The sequence below is a fragment of the Canis lupus genome, chromosome 9, assembly GCF_003254725.2.
Source record: "Canis lupus dingo isolate Sandy chromosome 9, ASM325472v2, whole genome shotgun sequence".
NCBI lineage: Eukaryota > Metazoa > Chordata > Mammalia > Carnivora > Canidae > Canis > Canis lupus.
Window position 1 is genome coordinate 41,544,870 of NC_064251.1, and position 19,458 is coordinate 41,564,327.

The following is a 19,458-nucleotide window of genomic DNA, read 5'->3' on the forward strand; positions in this document are numbered from 1 at the left end:
TATGAAATGAAGTCCCCCCATTCCTAAAGCACATACACAGAGCTTTCGAGTGGCATTCAGTAATAGATGGCCAAGGATCCCAGAATATTCAAGGAAGGCCTCTAGCACAAAAGGTCAAGACCAAGACAAATGGAAGTAGAGGAGATTTAGAAGGAACATACAACCCAGGGAGAATTGTAAAAAGTAAAATCATTATTCATAACCTCAGAGAGGAAAGATGAGACGTTGCTTCTCTTAAACAAGAGTAATGTGCTCTTAAAAAGAAATATTTGGGGGCACCTGGGTGGCTCGGTCAGTTAAGCATCTGACTTCGACTCAGGTCATGATCTCAGGATCCTGGGATGGAGTCCCACGTCGGGCTACCATTCAGCAAGGAGTCTGTTTCTCCCTCTTCTTCTCCCTCTGCCCCTCCCCTGAGTCATACACTCACTCTCTCTCAAATAAAAATCTTTTAAATAAAGAAAAGAAAAATTTAGAGAACAAGGATGAGTCTTGAAAATGGAAAACACGACAGCCACAATGAAAGACTTAGTATCAGGCTTGAAAGATGAAGGTGAAAACATTCATTCTATTCAGCAGATACTCTGGAGTGGCCACTATGTTCTGAGCATTGTTCTAGTCAGTGGAGTTTCATCAGTGAGTAAAAGAGACAAAGAGCCCTTGGCCTGGTGGAGCTGAAATGCCAGTGGGAGGAGAGGGTAACCAACACAGTAACATGTGAGTTACATGCTGTATTGTAGTGTCAAATGCTAGAGGCAAGAGAAAAGACAGAGCCTGGTAAGGAGAACAGACAGTGCCAGGTAGGGAGACAAGTTGAATTTTAAATGGGATGGTCCGGGCCAGTCTCATTGGGAAGATGACCACTGAGCAGGGACACAGAGAGAAAGTGAAGAAGTTGGCCATGCGATATCTGGAGGGAGATCATTCTAGGAAAAGGGAGTAGGGGAGGGAGGTAACTGCCCCAGAGAACTTGGGCCCATGTAGGTTAGTGCGAGGGGTCTGGGGGTCACTCAGGGAAATGGAGAGTGGTGGCAAAGTTTCAGGAAGAAAAGTGTCATGATCTGATTTTGGCCTTCAAAGGATCACTCTGACTGCTGTGTTAGCAGAATTGACTACAGGGGGTAAAGGTACACAAGAGAGGAATTGGACTGTCTCAACAGCAAGGGTGTATACACTATTCTTGAATGGTCTTTCTCTGTACCTTGGCTGGTCCCTCTGAGCTGGCCTCTCTGTTTGCCTCTGTTCTCTCTTCTATCTGAGAAAAGACTTACAGGCCCTCTCTGTCAGTCTGACACCTGCTTTATAGCTTCTGCTTAACTTTCCCTCCCAGATCCCATTGTGTCACCTTCAGCCTTCAACTTCCACTCTCTTGCATCATATCCTAAAACACATAGGTTGGTTCCTCTTTTAAAGTTAATATTGTGTTAACAAGGACCTTTGGCTTCTTTATTTTTGTTGAGCCTCTCTGACATATGCATATAAGTATTAAACATTTGCTGTTGAATATAACATTTAATTTTCTGTTGTCTGACATCCTATCATCAGGCAGATTCCTCTGCAGACACTTTATATGATTCTTGAAAACCCCAACTAAGCCAGTTTAAACAAAGAGGGAAGTGGAAAAATCTGTCTTATACCTTAAATTTCAACCTGCAGATCTTTCGTGGGAAAATCAACAACCCTCCCCTACACAGACTCACCAACTTGTGGGAGCATATCTGTTTAAACCAAATATGCTTAGATTCTAAGGAAAAATACATGAATAATTTTTTGCATGCAGTCATTTTTCTCTGTAATTCTTCAGTGCTACTTTTTGTTAAAGTAAAGCCTAAGGGACTTCTGACAAAGCTGACAATGTAACCGCAGGCTCACAAAAATTCCTTTCCCCCAAATTTGCTGAAATTAACAAAAATGTAAATATGACCGAGAACATGCCACAAAGCCTGAAACGAGAAAAAAAAAATCCCAGCTTCATACTGTAAACTAAGAAGTGTCACCCAGAAAAAGAAAAATTGGACCAAATTGAATGAAGGAGCTAAAAAAATCAATATATTCTTCAAGGAGAAGAATGGAACATGGAGAAGTTACAAGGAGGGAATTCTGAAAAGTCTCATTGCTTTTGATGGAGTTGGCATTAACTATAAATGTATGCCAGAAGGAAGGCCTAGAATACCCCATTCCTCCCCTTCCATTAAGAAGACATTTTCCTTCAGGCAAGAAGAGTCAAAAAGGTTTAGCATGTCTCCTGCCTCTGATATACCAATAAGTGGGCAAGGAGTAGGGGATGCATCTGCAAGGAATAATATTAAAGCCGAACCAAGAAAAAGCTCCACAAGGTATGGAAAAAAGAATATCTGTCCTCAACCAAGCCCAAAGAATACAAGGCACCCCAGACTCAGTGAAGCAAACTTCTGGTGCATTTCTTTACTATTAAGAAGGGAGCATGGTGGTAGCTACCTAAGGCCCCAGCTTAGTTGGTTAAGTGTCTGACCCATGATTTCAGCTCAGGTTATGATCTCAGGGTCATGAGATCAAGCCCCACATCAGGCTCTGTGCTCAGCACAGGGTCTGCTTGAGAGTCTCTCTCTCTCTCTCTGCCCCTTCCCTATTCCCTATCAAATAGATAAATAAGTCTTTTTAAAAAAAGAGTCCAGGACACATGGACACGTGACTGAGAAAAAAAAAATCTGCCTATTCAGAGGCACCTGGGTGGCTCAGTCAGTTAAGCATCCAACTCTTGATTTTGGCTCAGGTCATGATTTCAGGGTCATGACATCAAACCCCAATTCGAGCTCCCTGCTCAATGGGGAGTCTTTGTCTCCCTCTCCCTCTGTCTCTCTCTCTCTCTCTCTCTCTCTCTCTTTTCTTTCTTTCTTTCTCTCTCCCCCTCCAAAATAAACAAAGTTTTTTTTTTTTTTTAATCTACACATAAGGGCATCTGGGTGGCTCAGTCGGTTGAGCATTGGACTCTTCATTTGGCTCAGGTCATGATCTCAGGGTTGTGAAATCAAGCCCACATTGGGCTCTGTGGTTCAACAGGGAGTCTGCTTGAGATTCTCTTCCTCTCCCTCTGCCCTTCTCTACCCCCGCCCACGTGCATGTGCACTCTCTCTCGCTCTCTCTCAAATAAATACACATTTTAAAAAAATGTTAACCCTAAAAACCTGCCCCTTACTTATGCTTTTTCCCCAAAATTACTGAAAAATTAAACCAACACCATTTTAATAAGAAATTCTGTGAACACTCCTTTAAAATTAAGGATTGATTTTCTATACAGGTGTGGCTCCAGGGAGTCTTAATTTCCTTCCTCTTAAAAAAGTAGAAAAGCAACAAACAGTATGAAACTTGAAAAATGTGTTCTGTTTAAGAAATTGAATCACAGACTTCCACCCTGTAATTGTATTCTTTTGGTTTTTCAAGATGCTAAAGAAGGGACCTTTATTTTAGCACTTGGGTGGAGGCGTAACAAAGCCATCTGCATGATGGATTTGGCGACAGGGAAGAGAGCCATTTTGGCTAAAAAGGGTTTCTGTACTGACGCCACATGCAGAAACAAGTTTTCATTGCCTCATGGTCTTTATATATTCTGTTTGTACGTGAGCTCTAGGTTCCCATCACAAATTGCTCATATGTCACGTTTCCCTCACATATCATAGTTTTCCTTGACTCATTAGTTCCTCTTTGGGGTCCCTAGGTGATGACCTCATGTATCCCATACAAACAAATCTATCCTCATTGTGCAGCAGGTAGAAAAAAGCATGTGATGCCGATTTAGGAGTCTGCATCAAGAAACATCTAAAATGAGTAAATTAATTAATTGATTAAATAAAATGAGCGTATAAAAGAGGCATTGCACCAGTTTTTCTGAGAAATTGGTGGGCACAGGTGGGGATTTAAGAGAAAGTACAAGAACCCTGAGGGACTCTGGAGGACCCATACTGTGGGCTTTGAACTAGAGGTGGAAAATCTTGGTCCTTGGGAGGCCAGAGACAGGGAGGGAAGTTAATACCGACAACCTAAGAATTGGGCTGGTTATCTAAGTGACAGCAGTAAATATCAACTGGAACCATGGCGCTGTGTACAAGGGGTCTGTTGGAGAAAGCAGTGCAAGTAGTTTGGGATCTTGGAGATTTTATTTCTTTTTTTAATTTTTTTTAAGATTTTATTTATTCATTCATGAGAGAGAGAGAGGGAGGCAGAGACAGATGGAGAAGCAGGCTCCATGCAAGGAGCCCGATGGCGGGACTCGATCCTGGGTCTCCAGGATCATGCCCTGGGCGGAAGGCAGGCGCTAAACCGCTGAGCCACCCAGGGATCCCAAGGATCTTGGAGATTTTAGTAGCAATAAGGAACAGAAAGGGGTTTATGCTGGAAATATTGTTGAAGAAAGATTAAGTTTTGGTGGTGGAGGACACATATAGGGGAAGAGCCAATAATGAAGTGAAGATTATGCCAAATCTCTTTTTACTTGAGAGATTGAAAAGTACAGGAATCTGGGCAAAGGATCCTGAAGGAAGAGTATAAGTATCTCTGACTTCACCATGCTTGGGTAAAGCTGGCGCAGAGACATTTATATATTGTCTGATTGATTTCTGAGCACTGAAAAAAATTTAAAGATTCATACACTATTAGTCATCTGTTTTACCCTTTCCCCAAGATTACATCTAATTTTGGGGGGAATTTACATAGCACCTGGAGAGCAGGGCTGCACAGACTGTGTATAATCAGTTTGTAAATCCAACATGATGGTACACTAACAGCCAGTGATATAATTGTATAAAGCCAGGTTTCATTAGAGAACTGTAGATATCGATGGCTTTTGGTTCTGACTCATCTTGCTTCCTTTCAACATACTTAAAATATTTCTCCAGGGACATTTGCATTTTGGCTTTCTTCTCCTCATGACCATAAAGTTAAAACATGACTCTGCTTCCGAGTCAGCACACACCCCAGTGTGCATCAGGAGCAGCTAGACAGGGATCCCTGGGTGGCGCAGCGGTTTGGCGCCTGCCTTTGGCCCAGGGCGCGATCCTGGAGACCCGGGATCGAATCCCACATCGGGCTCCTGGTGCATGGAGCCTGCTTCTCCCTCTGCCTGTGTCTCTGCCTCTCTCTCTCTCTCTCTCTGTGACTATCATGAATAAATAAATAAAATCTTTAAAAAAAAAAAAAAAAAAAAGGAGCAGCTAGACAGCTGAAGTGAAATGACCAGCGTGACTCCTGGCGCCATCTGTTGGTGGCATGCAAAATCCACCTGATTTTGTTGACCATAGACAAGATCCCAAACTACCCCTACACCCCCTCACCCCGTCACCCCGCTCATAGTTTATAAGTGGAGGATCTTATACAATTAACTTAAAAGTCCCATACCATTGACTCAGCCAACAAGCAACACTTGTCTTTTTCCTTCTCTATTGTGAAGGTGTGGCGAGGCACCCTGGCCCGCATGCGGTACAAGAGAACCAAAGCAGCTCTGACAATTATCAGATACTACCGGCATTACAAGGTGAAATCCTACATTCAGGAGGTTGCCAGACGCTTCCATGGTGTCAAGACCATGAAGGACCACGGGAAGCACGTGAAGTGGCCAACCCCACCTAAAGTTCTTCGCCGTTTCGAGGAGGCCTTGCAGGCAATTTTTAATAGGTAAGAAAGAGCCAGTTGGGATGTGCTGCATCTGTTTCTGGTAGCACACTTAATGTATAAAGTCACAAGTCTGAGGCCATGATACTGGCTTAGCTGTTTGCCACTACGCCTTTACCTCGTGGCTCCAGGTCTATAAATTTCACTCTCAAAACACATCTGTTTACTTCTCAAAACAATAGAACTATGCTAAAGGAAGTGCATTCCTTTGGCACTTGACAGCAGTGTGCCACAAACCCTGGATCATGACATAGTTAAGATAAGCTATTAGCATGCCGTCTCTTTCTTTTATTAGCAAAAAATAACTATTAAAATCCCCACATGTAACTCAAACTGGAAAGTCTGTGAGTCTTTCTCACAATGCTTTTCTATCCTGGTTATGAAATATACCAAGGAGTTTATTAAACATACCGAAGCCCAAGTCTCCAGAAAGTCCTATTTAACAGAACTGGGGAGTGGAGCCCAAACAAAGGTCCTTCCTAAAGTTTCCCGCATGATTTTTTTTTAAGGATTTATTTATTTTAGAGAGAAGGAGAGAGAAATAGAGAGCATGAGCAGGAGGGGGAAAGGGAAAGGGGGAGAGAATCTCAAGCAGACTCCACAGTGTAGCGCTCCATCTCATGACCCCAAGATCACAACCTGAAACCAAAACCAAGAGTCGGATGCTTAACTGACTTAACTGCCATCCAGGCGCCCCCTAGATGATTCTAAAGTGTGAGGGGGGAAATAGTTTTAGAGCAACCATTTATTTTTACATAAATAAATACCCATTTAAAATCTGGTATGTTTCCAGCTACTCTTCGTTTTTTATTAACTGCCCCGATGAGTCTGAGTTTGTAGTTATTCACGGCCTCTTAGCTCTCATTATTCACACTTGTTTGATACTAGTGTGCACCAGATTAATTCAGCTGTGTCTTAGATACAGCCATCTAGTCACATAAAGTAAGCTAATGGTTCTCAGATGTGGTCATTTGGCATTGTGGTATTCCACAAAGAACACTATGAAATAATTGGCATACTGAATGTAAAAGAACTAATTTATAATTCTGTGCTAAATCAGATTTTATCTTCCTTTAGAGTTAGCTCTGTATAGTTGGTGGCAAATATCAAAAGGTAAAGAAAAATGCATAGGAAGAAAATTCTTTACTATGTATCCCATTTGCTTTTTGTAAAAAAAAAAAAAAGAAAAGAAATGGTATCTCATAAAAAGAAAAACTCAAACAATAAAGAATTATTGAAAGCAAAATTACCTCAGTTTTCAGATCTAATACTATAAATGTTTGTTGTAAATCCTGGCAGGCTTTTAATGCACAAGTAAGTGTTTTTCATGAATGGTGTCTGTAACCTGAATTTTAACTTAACTTAAAAAGTAATTAAGCTATGCATAAATACATGTGTACTGTTTTTTTTAAAGAGAATTAATGTAGAAATACATAGGATATAAAACTGAAATCCTCCACACCTCCTCCTCTCCCCCATTTTATACCCTTCCCCTAAGATAATCACTCTTAACAATTAGTTTGTATCCTTCTATGTCTGTGTCTGTGCATTTACAAGCACACACCCACATATAAGAGACAGCATGATATAGTGGTTAAGAACACAAATCCTGGAGCTGGGGCTTATATTCTAATCTCTGCTGCTGCCTAGTTGTATAATCTTGGGCAAATTAGATAATCCGTGCCTCAGTTACCATATCTACAAAAGTGCCATAATAGTAGTACCTGCTCATAGGGTTCTTGAAAAGATTATGAGTAAAATAATACACACACACACAGCATTTCAGATAGTGCCTGACACATAATAAACACTGTAGAAATGTTTGCTCATAATAAGAGTATGTATGCATACACAGTCACATATCTGGACTTTTTTCCCTTTTTTTTTTTTTTTTTACACAAGCATGGTTATAGGATTACTTAAAAATCCATGTCTATAAAGAAAGATCTATGTGGTATTTTTAATGGCCACAAAGAACTATTGATTTTGTGTTGCACTGTGGCTTATACAGTCTTCTTTTTAGATTGCGATGGTTTTATATATAGCCTAGAATTCATTAATTTTTGCAAAATTTAATTTATTCATTCAGCAAATATTTACTCAAGGCCAACTATGTCATGGGCACTGTCCTAGATTCCAGGGATATGGTGACAAACAAGAAAGATATAAGACAGTCCCAAACAGCCTTCTCGGGGCTTTGAGTTAATGAGCATTTTGAAAAGCATGCATTGGCTCTGTTTGCTGACTTTGCAGACACATGTGGGTGCCCACACGCGCAACAAGCACACGCAGGATTCTGAATGAATCCTGCCAGTTGTGTTAATCTCATCCAAAGGCAACTTTTTCCGTTATGAGCCAGGTGATAAGTATCATAGGCTTTATGGGCTACATATGGTCTTTGTCACATACTTTGTTTTGCTCTGGTTTTGTCAAACATGTAAAAAAAAAACTATTCTTAGCTTGTGAGCAGCACAAAACCAGGCCATGGGCTGAATTTGGCACAGACTGTGGTTTACCAACCCCTGATTTGTCACTGTATCCTACTTAATTTATTCTTCACTTTTTTGATCTGTGGACTGGACTACTGAGAGAAATGTGTTAAAAGACCCTGCTGTGGTTGTTGGCTTTTGTTTTTTGGGGGGTTTGTTTGTTTGTTTCTAAAATCTCAACGTGTGACTAATCATGGTTAAGCTCACTCCTGTTCCTCACAGTAATTCTTTTTCATTCTGAGGAGCCTGGGAGCCTTACTCATGCTCAGCTTTGTCCTCCTTATCATATTGTTGAGGCTGGTGAACATAAAAATGTTGGGGGCTATGGACCTTTGTAGATGGCAGTTTCCTTGATCAGAGTGAGAAGCCTGTGTGGTGCTGTCCATGGTTATATAGGTCAAGTCCCAGATGTCCTGTGTGCCTCTGTGCCCTGGAGTCAGTCAGATATGGACCTCATCCTGGGCCACAGTGGGTGTAAAGAAGGAGCAGATGGACTGGGCACTCAGGCTGAAAACAGACCAGCAGACAGAGAAAAGACTGCTCCCTCCCACCCCAGGAATAAAATTTGCGACCCAAGGGCTAATTTGGGGCAGCTGCTCAGCAAGCCACGTAGTGTTGTAGGATGTGCCTGTCACCTGTGACCACCAACTGCTCCTATCCTGTCATTCTTTCAGCGTCTTCTGGAATGACCTTAATATAATATAATCTGTATAATATAATTATAATTATATACTTATATATAATCTGTATAATATTAATGACCTTAATATAATCTGTCCCATTGGGTTGTCTGTTGGCCATAGAAAGCAGAGAGGAGGGTTCCACCATTAATCTGAGCCTTTACTTTTTACACGCTATTGTGTTTTTGAATCCTACCTCCTATGCTGTCTGCTACAACAGGGGTCCCCATCTCACCATGGGCAACCATTCTTTGTGCAGAGAGCTGGCACTTCTTCCTCTGTGAGATCCTTCACCACCTGCCCTGGCCACCAGCCCCAGCTGCTCAGGCCCAACGATTCTCCAGGCCATTTCTGCCGAAGGGGCTCCTCTCCTTCCACCAGGTGGACTGCTTGGCACTGAGCCACTTCACCAGTGGCTCGGTCCAGTCTACTTCAGGTCTCCAACAAGGTCTTCCTGTCTCTCAGTTCACCAACATCATTCCTATTCTTCAGGGCTGCTTACAGAGCTTTTCCTTATTTGTATATTTATTTGGTTATTTCAGTCGGAATGTAAGAGAGAAAAACAAACCTTTGAGCTCCAGTCACTGTCTTGAAGCCAGAATACATCTCAGGAAAATATAAGATGGAAGTGGTCTGACGTTCTGTGTACATACATCGGGGAAAGAGCACCACCTCTCAGTGTCAGGGGCATCTCTTCCTTGCGTCCTGGGGAAGATAGCTAGAGGACCACCAGCCTCGATTATTTCATCTGACATAGAGAAATTGTGGGTTTGTTTCCAACCCCTGCTGCAAGCTCCTGCAGCAGAAAGGAGGACATAAGTCCATGTGAGGCTGGGATAGCCCTGACAGAATAAAAGCCTCGTGCTTGTTTTGCTCAATCAGGAATAGACTGCTTCCAGTTTATGCTTTCAGTTACTTGGACCGAGCAGTCTTGGGGTCGTCTTTAAATCTCCCCTATTCTCTTGCTCCCGTGTCTTATCCATCAGCAGATCTACTGGCGTGTCCTTCAAAATACATCCAGGACCAACAGCTGTCTCTGCCTCCACCACTTCCTCCCTGATCCCAGCCACCGACCTCTCCCATGTGCCGTATGGAAAGAGCCACGGTAGCCTTCTTCCAACAGAGCAATGATTCTGTAAAGCAGGAGTCAGGATGTGTCCCTTCCTTGTTCAGAACCTCCCAGTGGCATCGAGTCTCATCCAGAGTGAAGGCCAGAGACCTGACAGTGGCCTCTGTGCTCTGTAGATCTGTCCCTGGGTTGCCCTCTGGCCTCCCCTCCTGTGCCCACACCCACCCCCTGTGCCTGCCCTCCTGCACTCCTCAGGGCTCCTTATTGGTCCTCCAATCTGCCTAGCAAGTGTATGCTTTAGAGCCTTTGCCCTGCTGTGCTCTCCCCCTGGAGAGGATGCTGTTGCCCAAATATCCATGTACCCCCCTCACTTCTGAAGGTCTTTGCTCATCTATCCTGATCAGTGGTGCCCCACAGACTTCCCTGTATAAATAAGACCCGCCCCCTGTTCCTGCCTGCCACTGGGCTCCTGTCCTTTCCTTGCCTGAATTTCTTCATAGCACTTAGCACATCACTCACACTTGGTTTGTTGTCTGTCCCCGCTTCTGGAATGTAAGCACCTAGCAGAAGGGACCTTTATCCATTTGTTTACTGCTGGGCTTCCACCACCTAGAACAGCACCTGGAGTTTAGTAAGTGCCTCGAGAGTGCTCAGTGAATGCCTTAGTGTTGGATGAAGGAAGGATTAATCTAAACTTTCTGTGCCCTGACTGTAAATGTTATAAGAACCCATGTACCACAGAGTTCTAGTCACTTCAAAACACAAATGACAAAGCAAGTTACACAAAAGTCTTTGTATATTTTAACAAGTTCTGTGTATATCTTGGAGACCTTTGGGGTGGGGGAGTTGGGGTAGCATGTAAATAGTTTGGTTTAAATTCTGCTTAATGACAGCTCAGTTATTTGGGGACATGAATGGGATTGGGTTTCTAAATCTTAATACATTTCGTTTATTCTCTTGCAGATGGAGAGCATCCCAGCTCATCAAGAGCTTGCCCGCTTCTGACCTGCCCCAGGTCAGGGCAAAGGTTGCAGCCATGGAAATGTTGAAAGGTCAAAGGGCTGACCTTGGGCTCCAGAGAGCCTGGGAAGGCAACTATCTTGCTTCGGTAGGTGGAGGAGAACAAAGTGGAATCTACTCCTGCTCCCTTTACAAAGAAAGAAAAGACTTTTTCCCCAGAAATTTGTGGAAAGAATGAGACAACTACAGAAACAAAACTTTCATGAGTGATACTAAACTAAAAGATTTTTTTGGCTTCTAGCTGTGCAATGTTTGATGTTTCCCCTGCTTTAAAAAAGGCTTGTCTGTCGCTCTGTGCCATATGTATTAGGTACACACTCCAAAACCTAATTTTTGCACATTTGAACCTTCCCTTGCATAATTCAACAGCTATTTTTAATCACCACCTTTATATTAATTATTCCCAAAGCTGCATTTCATCCTCTCTCCCATTCCTTATTTTAAAAATTTGATAGGCCCTTTGGTGGTATAACACCCCTGCAGCAGCCCACCATCTGGGATAGGAGATAAAAGTATGTGTGTGAAACCGTCTGAGTGTGGTTGTAAAGCAGGCTACTAAAAGATTGCCTTTTCATCTAAAATGCTAAGCAGAATCATTTTATCATGTTTCCTTTTTCTTTCAGAAGCCAGATACACCTCAGACTTCAGGCACTTTCGTCCCCGTTGCAAATGAACTGAAACGGAAGGACAAATACATGAATGTCCTCTTTTCCTGTCATGTCCGTAAGGTGAGACAGCCTGGAAATAGGCCTCCCTGGGGAAGAAAAGATGGATTCAGAGGACCTTAACTTAGCTGTGGCTGCAGTCAAACCTCCTACTAGCTCCAGCCCCAGCTCCACCATCAGTGAGCACCACCTGCCTGTGCTGAGGCCAGGCTGCAGTGGCTGAGGTGACTACAGCTTCAGGGTTAGGAAGTGAAGATTTGGGGTTACTGTTTCGGGGGGGGTGGGGAGAACCTCCCTGAGATCCGGAATTTGTACTTCACTGCATGGGTGTCTTTCATAGAATAACATTTCATGATCTTATAGTACTACTTGTACATGTTTTATTGCTATTTTAAAGGTAGGGAAGGAGGGAAGAAGAACATAGTCTCAAGGACAGAGAATTCAGGTGGTGGGGGAGGGGGAGTCATGTGCTGTGAATTTAGTTGTTTCTCTGAGGCAAGATGTGTATGTGGACTATTACCTGCAGATGATGGCAGCCAGGCAAATGAATTGTGGAAGGCAGGCGACATAACTGGCACTTAAAAACTTTAAAATACTTGTTTTCACAAAATAGAGAGGAAATTGCAGTAATTAATAAAAAAGCATTTTGTAAAAAGTATGCAAATAAACTTCAAAATATTAATGAAATCGATGAATTTAAGAAAACTATTTCTGGGACATCTGGGTGGCTCCATCAGTTAGGCATCTGACTCTTGATTTTGGCTCAGGTTGTGATCTCAGGGTCCTGGGATCGGGCTCCATGTCAGGCTCCACATTCAGCAGGGAGTCTGCTTGAGGATTCTCTCTCCCCCAATCCCTCTGCCCCTACCATTCTTATGTTTCTAAACTCAATGAAAAATAATATTTCTTCACACTATATCTTAAATGATATAAATTTTTTTATTTAAGTATAGTTGACACACAATGTTATATTAATTTTAGGTAAAACTAGTGATTTAACAACTCTATACGTTATGCTGTGCTCACCAACTATAGCTACCACCTGTCACCATACCACACTATCACAGTATCATTGACTATATTTCCTACGTTGTCCTTTTATTCCCGTGACTTCTTCATTCCATAACTGGAAGCCTGTTTCTCCCACACCCCTTTATGCATTTTGCCTGCCCCCCTACCCCCTTCCCTCTGGCAACCATCAGTTGGGTTTGTTCTCTGTATTTATAGGTCTGATTCTGCTTTTTATTTATTCACTTGTTCTTTTTTAGATTGCATGTATGAGTGAAATCATATGGTATTTTTCTTTCTCAGTTTGACTTCACATAATATCCTCTAGGTTCACCCATGTTGTTGCAAATGGCAAGATCTCATTGTTTTTATGGTTGCGTGATAATCTATTAAATATATCATATGTATATATTATATATATATATATGTAACATATATACATATATATACACTATCTTCCTTATCAGTTTATGTTTTGATGGACACGTAGCTTGCTTCCATATCTTGACTCTTAAAAATAATACTACAGTAAATACAGGAGTGCAGATATCTTTTTGAATTAGTATTCTCCTTTCCTTTGGGTAAATACCCAGTAGTGGAATTACTGGATCCATTTAGTAGTTCTATTTTTAATGTTTTAAGGAACCTCCATACTGTTTTCCACAGTGGCTGCACCAAATTATATTCCCACCAGCAGCGCACGAGGGTTCCTTTTTCTCCACGTCCTCACCAACACTTGTTATTTCTTGTCTTTGACTCTAACCATCCTGACTTGTGTGAGATCATATCTCATTGTGGCTTTGAGTTGCATTTATCTGATGCTGAGTGATGTTGAGCATCTTTTCATGTGCTTCTTGATCATCTAGATGTCTTCCTTGGAAAAATGTCTATTCAGTTCCTCTCCCCATTTTTTAATCAGATTGTTTGGGGTTTTTTGGTGTTGAGTTTAGCTAATGTCTTTTTTAGAAATTTTTCAGTTCCAAGGACATGCCAAGGTAAACTTGGTATGATTTCAGTTAAGCCCTCTTTATGCTTTGATTCTTTTTGAAACAACCACTTTCCATTATCTACAGTTATAAAATGCTCTTTAAGGTGGGAGACTTCTGCAGGTAGCTACTCTTACCCGTAGTGTGTTTTCTGTTGTTCTAATTCCCCAAGGGAACTTTATCTCTAGCCCCTGTACTGTTGACTAAAACTATAAATAGATTACCAGAAGGGTTAGGGCAAAAGCAAGGTGATAAGGAGTTTTCTTTGGTTGAGTATTTTAGCATGGGTGATAGAAGAAATAAGATGAGATTTCATCTAATACTGAATCTGTGATCCAACTTTTCTATTACTGCATGAATTTATGAGAAAGGAAAACAGTGCTCCTATGCCATAATTATTTTAATTAAGTTTGAATTTACAAATTTATTTATATATGTTAAAATTTTCTCCTTGCCATCTTGATTTTGCTAAGTTACGCAACTTAAAGCTCTCTCTTTGGTACATCATGTCCTTCCCACTCACTTGATCTGTTTTAAGGATGATTTGAGTTGCTAAAACACAAGGTAAAGATTTATGACCTGTTCTCATTACAAACTACGTTTTTATATAAAAAGGAATGCAATATGTCTTAACAGCACTTCAATAAAATTGCTGCTTTAAGGTTTTTGTCTTTTGGTTTCCAAGTTAACTCATGGACAGGGCACCTGGGTGGCTCAGATGGTTAAGCATTTGCCTTCAGCTCAGGTCATGATCCCAGAGTCCTGGAATCAAGCCCCATATCAGGCTCCCTGCTCAGCTGGCAGTCTGCATCTCCCTTTGCCCCTCACCCCATTTGTGCTCGCTCTCTCTTTCTCTCTCTCTCTCTGTCTCTCAAATAAATAAATAAAATCTTTAAAAACAAAATAGAAAACTCACGGACATAATCACAAAAAGGAAAGTACTCTCCACTTTACCACTGTGGCTGGCCTGTTGTTTTTGACTCTTGTGTGACCTCGTGAAATTATGCAACAAGCTTTTCTTTTTTCATACTCTTGTGCAACACACATATATTTTTCAATATGATTTTGCCAAAGATGAGGAACACTGCTTTTACTTATTATTCATGTTCCACTTTAGATACTGTCTAGTCTCCATACTCTAAGATGGGCACAAATGGTTAGTGTCCTCCAACATGGGTTTCATAAACCAGTGTTCTGTTGAATGTATTAATTTGTTTTTAAAAAGGATTCCTTGTATCATATGTGGGAAATACTGGGTTAAGCAGTTTAAATATGCTCTTTAAGTGCAAAATTCTCAGAGCCTTTAATATATTCACGGGTTATGAATATCCTAGGGGAGGCTGTGATCTGCAATGTTCCTCCAACCAACCTGACTTGGAACCCTTTTTTTCACAAAGCATCACATGAGGCTGGTGTTGTGCAGAACGACTTAGAAAAATGCTAATATAGGAGCTCTGCAGGCACCTTGTTTCAGGTCTTCCAACAAGGGCTAAATCCCTCTTATGGCAAAAATCATTGCTATGGGAGGTAAATAATTACTACCAACAGTAATTATTCTTTTTACCACATAGAAACTACTTTACTCTTAATTACAGATACCATTTTGTCATGTTGAAAACTGAAAAATATGTTTTGGTTATTAAAAAAAATGTTTGGTAAATTGATGGATTTCTAAAACTATAAGGGAGAAGACAGTTCAAAATCTAAATTTTAGTTGGCTCTCCTACCTATAGCAGTATACCCTCCTGTGTCCTATCTTCCCTATCCTAATTTAGTTAGCTGTATATCCTACCAAAGGTAATAGTGTGTTCAAATTAATCTCTAACTTCTTTATTTACATCTTGAAAGTAGGATCTGGGGAGCAGGGATAAGGGATATATTATCACAGGTGTGCCTTCTGTTTTACTTAGGGGAGAGGTTTTAGTGTTCTTTATTGTTTTACTTTGCTTTGCTTTTCCTTCTAGTCACTGAGAAACATGACATTATAGTTGCTCAGGAATTTTTTGTGCTCAGTTTTGATTTCAGTATTACCCAAACTGAAACATCCCAATTAGCATGTAATTAATTCCTTATGTATAAAATGTCCTGTGGTTAATTCTGCCTGTTAGGGAAAGATTGACCTACAAATTGGGCATTCTCTGACTCATAAAGTAGCACTTTACAGAATCACAAGTACATTTTCTCCCGACCCCATTTATTTTATGTTTATCTTTATATGAAATTATTTTCACATTAGTTTCTTACTTATCTCAACCCCATCTGCTAGTCTCAGGTTCTTATTACAACCAAGGGCTTCATATCATTCCTTTGTATATCATCAGCAGCATATAAAGTGCTTAAAAGTGCACACTGTAATTTTCAAAAAAAAATTAACAAATTATTTAATTTTTTTTAAATGCAGGAAATGTGATTTTTTTTTAATATTTTATTTATTCACGAGAGACACAGAAAGAGAGAGAGTGAGAAAGGCAGAGACACAGGCAGAGGGAGAAGCAGGCTCCATGCAGAGAGCCCCATGTGGGACTTGATCCTGGGACTCCAGGATTATGCCCTGGGCTGAAGGCAGGCACCAAACTGCTGAGCCACCCAGGGATCCCCTCAAATCATTTAATTTAAGGAAATGCTTATCAGTAAACTTTTTCTAATTAATAGGAGTTATGTGCTGGATTTTAAAATGTAGGAAAAAATAATTCAATAACATTTTTAGATAACTAATTATGGAAAGCCCCTTTTCTCAGTGAAAGTGTGAGTCCAAAGATTTTACAAGGGTAGCTCCAACCAAGAATTACAGTGTTGCAAGTACAGACACAAATATTTCTCGTAGATCCACTTAGGATGGTTCATCTGTCCTGTAAGCATTCTGTGTACAGAGTATTGTAGTTATGGCTGCTGGTAAAGGTCTTGCCCTCCAGGAATATAGACTCTGAAGGGATAAATTAACTCTTGGAAAAGAGTCTTTATGAGATATAATAAAATATACAAATAAATCTCAACTGTTCCAACCAAAAGAATAAATAATTCCAGATGAGCAATCCATGTGCTTTTATAGAGCATGCTATGTTAGGGAGCTTTTTATTAAAGAGCTAGCTTGCTGATAGTTTTCCAGCTTCAAAAACAGCAAAGCAAGAGTCCTCAGTTCCTCTTTCTTCAGTGCAGAAATGAAGGTTTTCCAAGACCCACTGGGCAATGGGACTTAAGCTATTGAGCAAAAGTGCTTTAATTTGCTGCTTGGGAAATTTTTTTGCACATTATGTAACCTCCCCAATGTGCCACTCTGTTTTCCAGCCTGACACCTCCTATCATCAACACTGATTGGCTCATGTGGGGAAGAACACTTCTTGAAATTATCCTGCCAGATTAAAAGTGCTCTAAAAACCAGCTGATCAGCAGGATATAGTAAATGCTATTTGCCCAATTCTGTACTGGCTGCTGTGAGGTATAAGAGGAAAGCCACCATATGATAATGACCCTCAAGGAACTTCCAGTCTGGCTGGAAGACAGAATTATTGTCTGTGAAATAATAAGGCAGTAAATATGAATCTGCCCTGGATATTTGAGATGTTACAGTGTTTTGCTTATGTACTTGTATTGATATATAAGTAGATACACAGATTTGAAGTATACAGTTCAGTGAGTTTTGACTAGTGTGAACAGTCATGTAAATCACAACCCTATCCAGATAGAACATTTCCATCACTCTGTAAAGCTCCCTCACACCCCTTCCCAGCCAAGCCCTACCACCCCAAAGGCAACCACTCTTCTGATTGCCTTTACTGTAAAATAGTTTTGCTATTTCTTGACCTTCATTTAAAAAAAAATCATATAGTTATGTTTTTACTTTGTTTTCAAGTAAATGTCTAAATTTTGTTTGTCACTATTTTGGTAACATATTTGTGGCCATTTTACAAGGAAAGCAGCTTTTTCATATACTTCCAATCTTCAGATAATCTGTGTAATCTTTTATAGTGGCTGAGTTACTTAGATCTATGTTTGTGAGGTTATAGTAGACTACACAAGATTCACAAGTAGAACGTCCTATGCCGAACAGAGCTTCAACTACAAGTTTAAAAACACATTGTTCTACGTAGCTGTTTTATCAAGTATGTTCTAACAAGCATCCACAGTCTAAAACTTACAAGTGTCCTTGAAATTATTAAAACTTTACAACTACTAAATGAAAATTTTTGCCCTTTTTTGTAGAGAAGTAAGATAATAACTAAATTTCACAATGAGAAGGTACAGACTAAGGATAGATTTAACTTTATTGTCTTAGAATTTATAAACATCAGCAAACCTGCCTTGTCTGTCTTTCATTTTTAAAAAAAGCCTTTGGGAGAGGAATCTAGTCTTTTATGTTAGCAAAAGCACTTAAGCCAATAGCTCATCATATTCTCAACTATCCTGCTTTGAAAGAAAAACTCTGTGCCCTTTGGTTGTGATATTAATTTTTTTATTTCATTCTTAACTCTATATGGATCCTATATATTCCCTCTACAACTGTGTAATAGAAGGTTAGAGGAGAGAGTGTTCATATTTTTACTTTAGAAATTGTAGCAGTTTTATAATGGAATGAGAATTTAAGCAATATCTTAAAATATATAGAGATAAAAAGAAGAGAGTAGAAACCATGACATTTAAAAGAGAGAATAACATGAAGAAACCTGTCAGAAGGAACAGAGCCCTTAAAGAAATAAAGTTTAAAAAGGAGAATAGTGGGGCACCTAGCTGGCTCAGTGAGTACAGCGTATGACTCTTAATCTTGGGGTCATGAGTTCAAGCCTCACATTGGATATAAAGATTACTTTAAAAAAATCTTAAAAATAAAAAAATAAAATAAATGAAAAGGAGAATAGTGGCGGATAGAAAAACTCTTGAAAGTTAGAAAAAGGAATCCTGGATTCTGAGTGGCAGTGGACCTTGGAAACCTCTTTGTACTCAAAGCAGGAACCCCCCTCTACCACACCCACATTAGGCATCTACCTGCGTTTCTTCGGGGTGCATTTGCTGCCTTTCCATGTAACCCACTCTTGTTTTGAATAGTAGTAATTATGGGGCATTTGTTCCATAGGCACTAGGAAGGCACTGTCCATTTTTGACCATGTAGATTTAATGACATACTCATTATTCTCTAGGGAATTTGGTCTGAAATATGCCTACCCATTGAAATAGGAAGGGGCAGAATGAGTTATCTTCAAATAGGTCTTATTTTTTTTACAGCTTTGTTGAGGTATAATCTCATACCATACTATTCACCATTTTAAAGTATACAATTCATTGGCTTTTAGTGTATTCACAGAATTGTATATCCATTACCATAATCAGCTTTCAAAAAGAAGCCCCCTACCCCTTAGCTGTCATCCTTCCAAACCCTCCACCTCCCCCACCGCCATAGGCAACCAATAATATATTTTCTGTTTCTACAGATTTGCTTATTCTGGACATTCCATGTAAATGAAGTCATGCAATATGTGGTCCTCTGGGACTGGTTTCTTTTACATAGCATCATGTTTTTAAGGTTCATCCATGTTATGACATGTATCAATACTTATTTCTTTTGATAGACAAATTATATTCCATATTGTGAATATATCCTATTTTATTTTAAGATTTTATTTATTTATTTATTCATTCATTCATTCATTCATTCGTTCATTCATGAGAGACACGGAGAGAGAGAGAAGCAGGCTCCATGCAGGGAGCCTGATGTGGGACTCAATCCTGGGACTCCAGGATCATGCCCTGAGCCAAAGGCAGACGCTTAACCACTGAGCCACCCAGGGGTCCCTATATCCTATTTTATTTATCCATTTGTTATTTGATGAACATTTAGGTTGTTTCTTCTTTTTCTTTTCTTTTTTTAAGATTTTATTTATTCATGAGAGACACACACACAGAGAG

The 19,458-nt window shown here is 40.2% G+C and overlaps 1 protein-coding gene across 3 annotated transcripts in view; it reads left to right on the forward strand.

The window, feature by feature from the left end:
• The window catches only part of MYO1D (myosin ID), a 326,601-nt gene that overhangs the window by 177,439 nt on the left and 129,704 nt on the right, over window positions 1-19,458 (forward strand). For all 3 annotated transcript variants that reach the window (XM_035720987.2, XM_049114792.1, XM_049114793.1), the window contains exons 17-19: window positions 5,423-5,646; window positions 10,845-10,989; window positions 11,525-11,629. In XM_035720987.2, coding sequence (XP_035576880.1) covers window positions 5,423-5,646; window positions 10,845-10,989; window positions 11,525-11,629 — 474 coding nt within the window. The remainder of the gene's footprint in view (window positions 1-5,422; window positions 5,647-10,844; window positions 10,990-11,524; window positions 11,630-19,458) is intronic.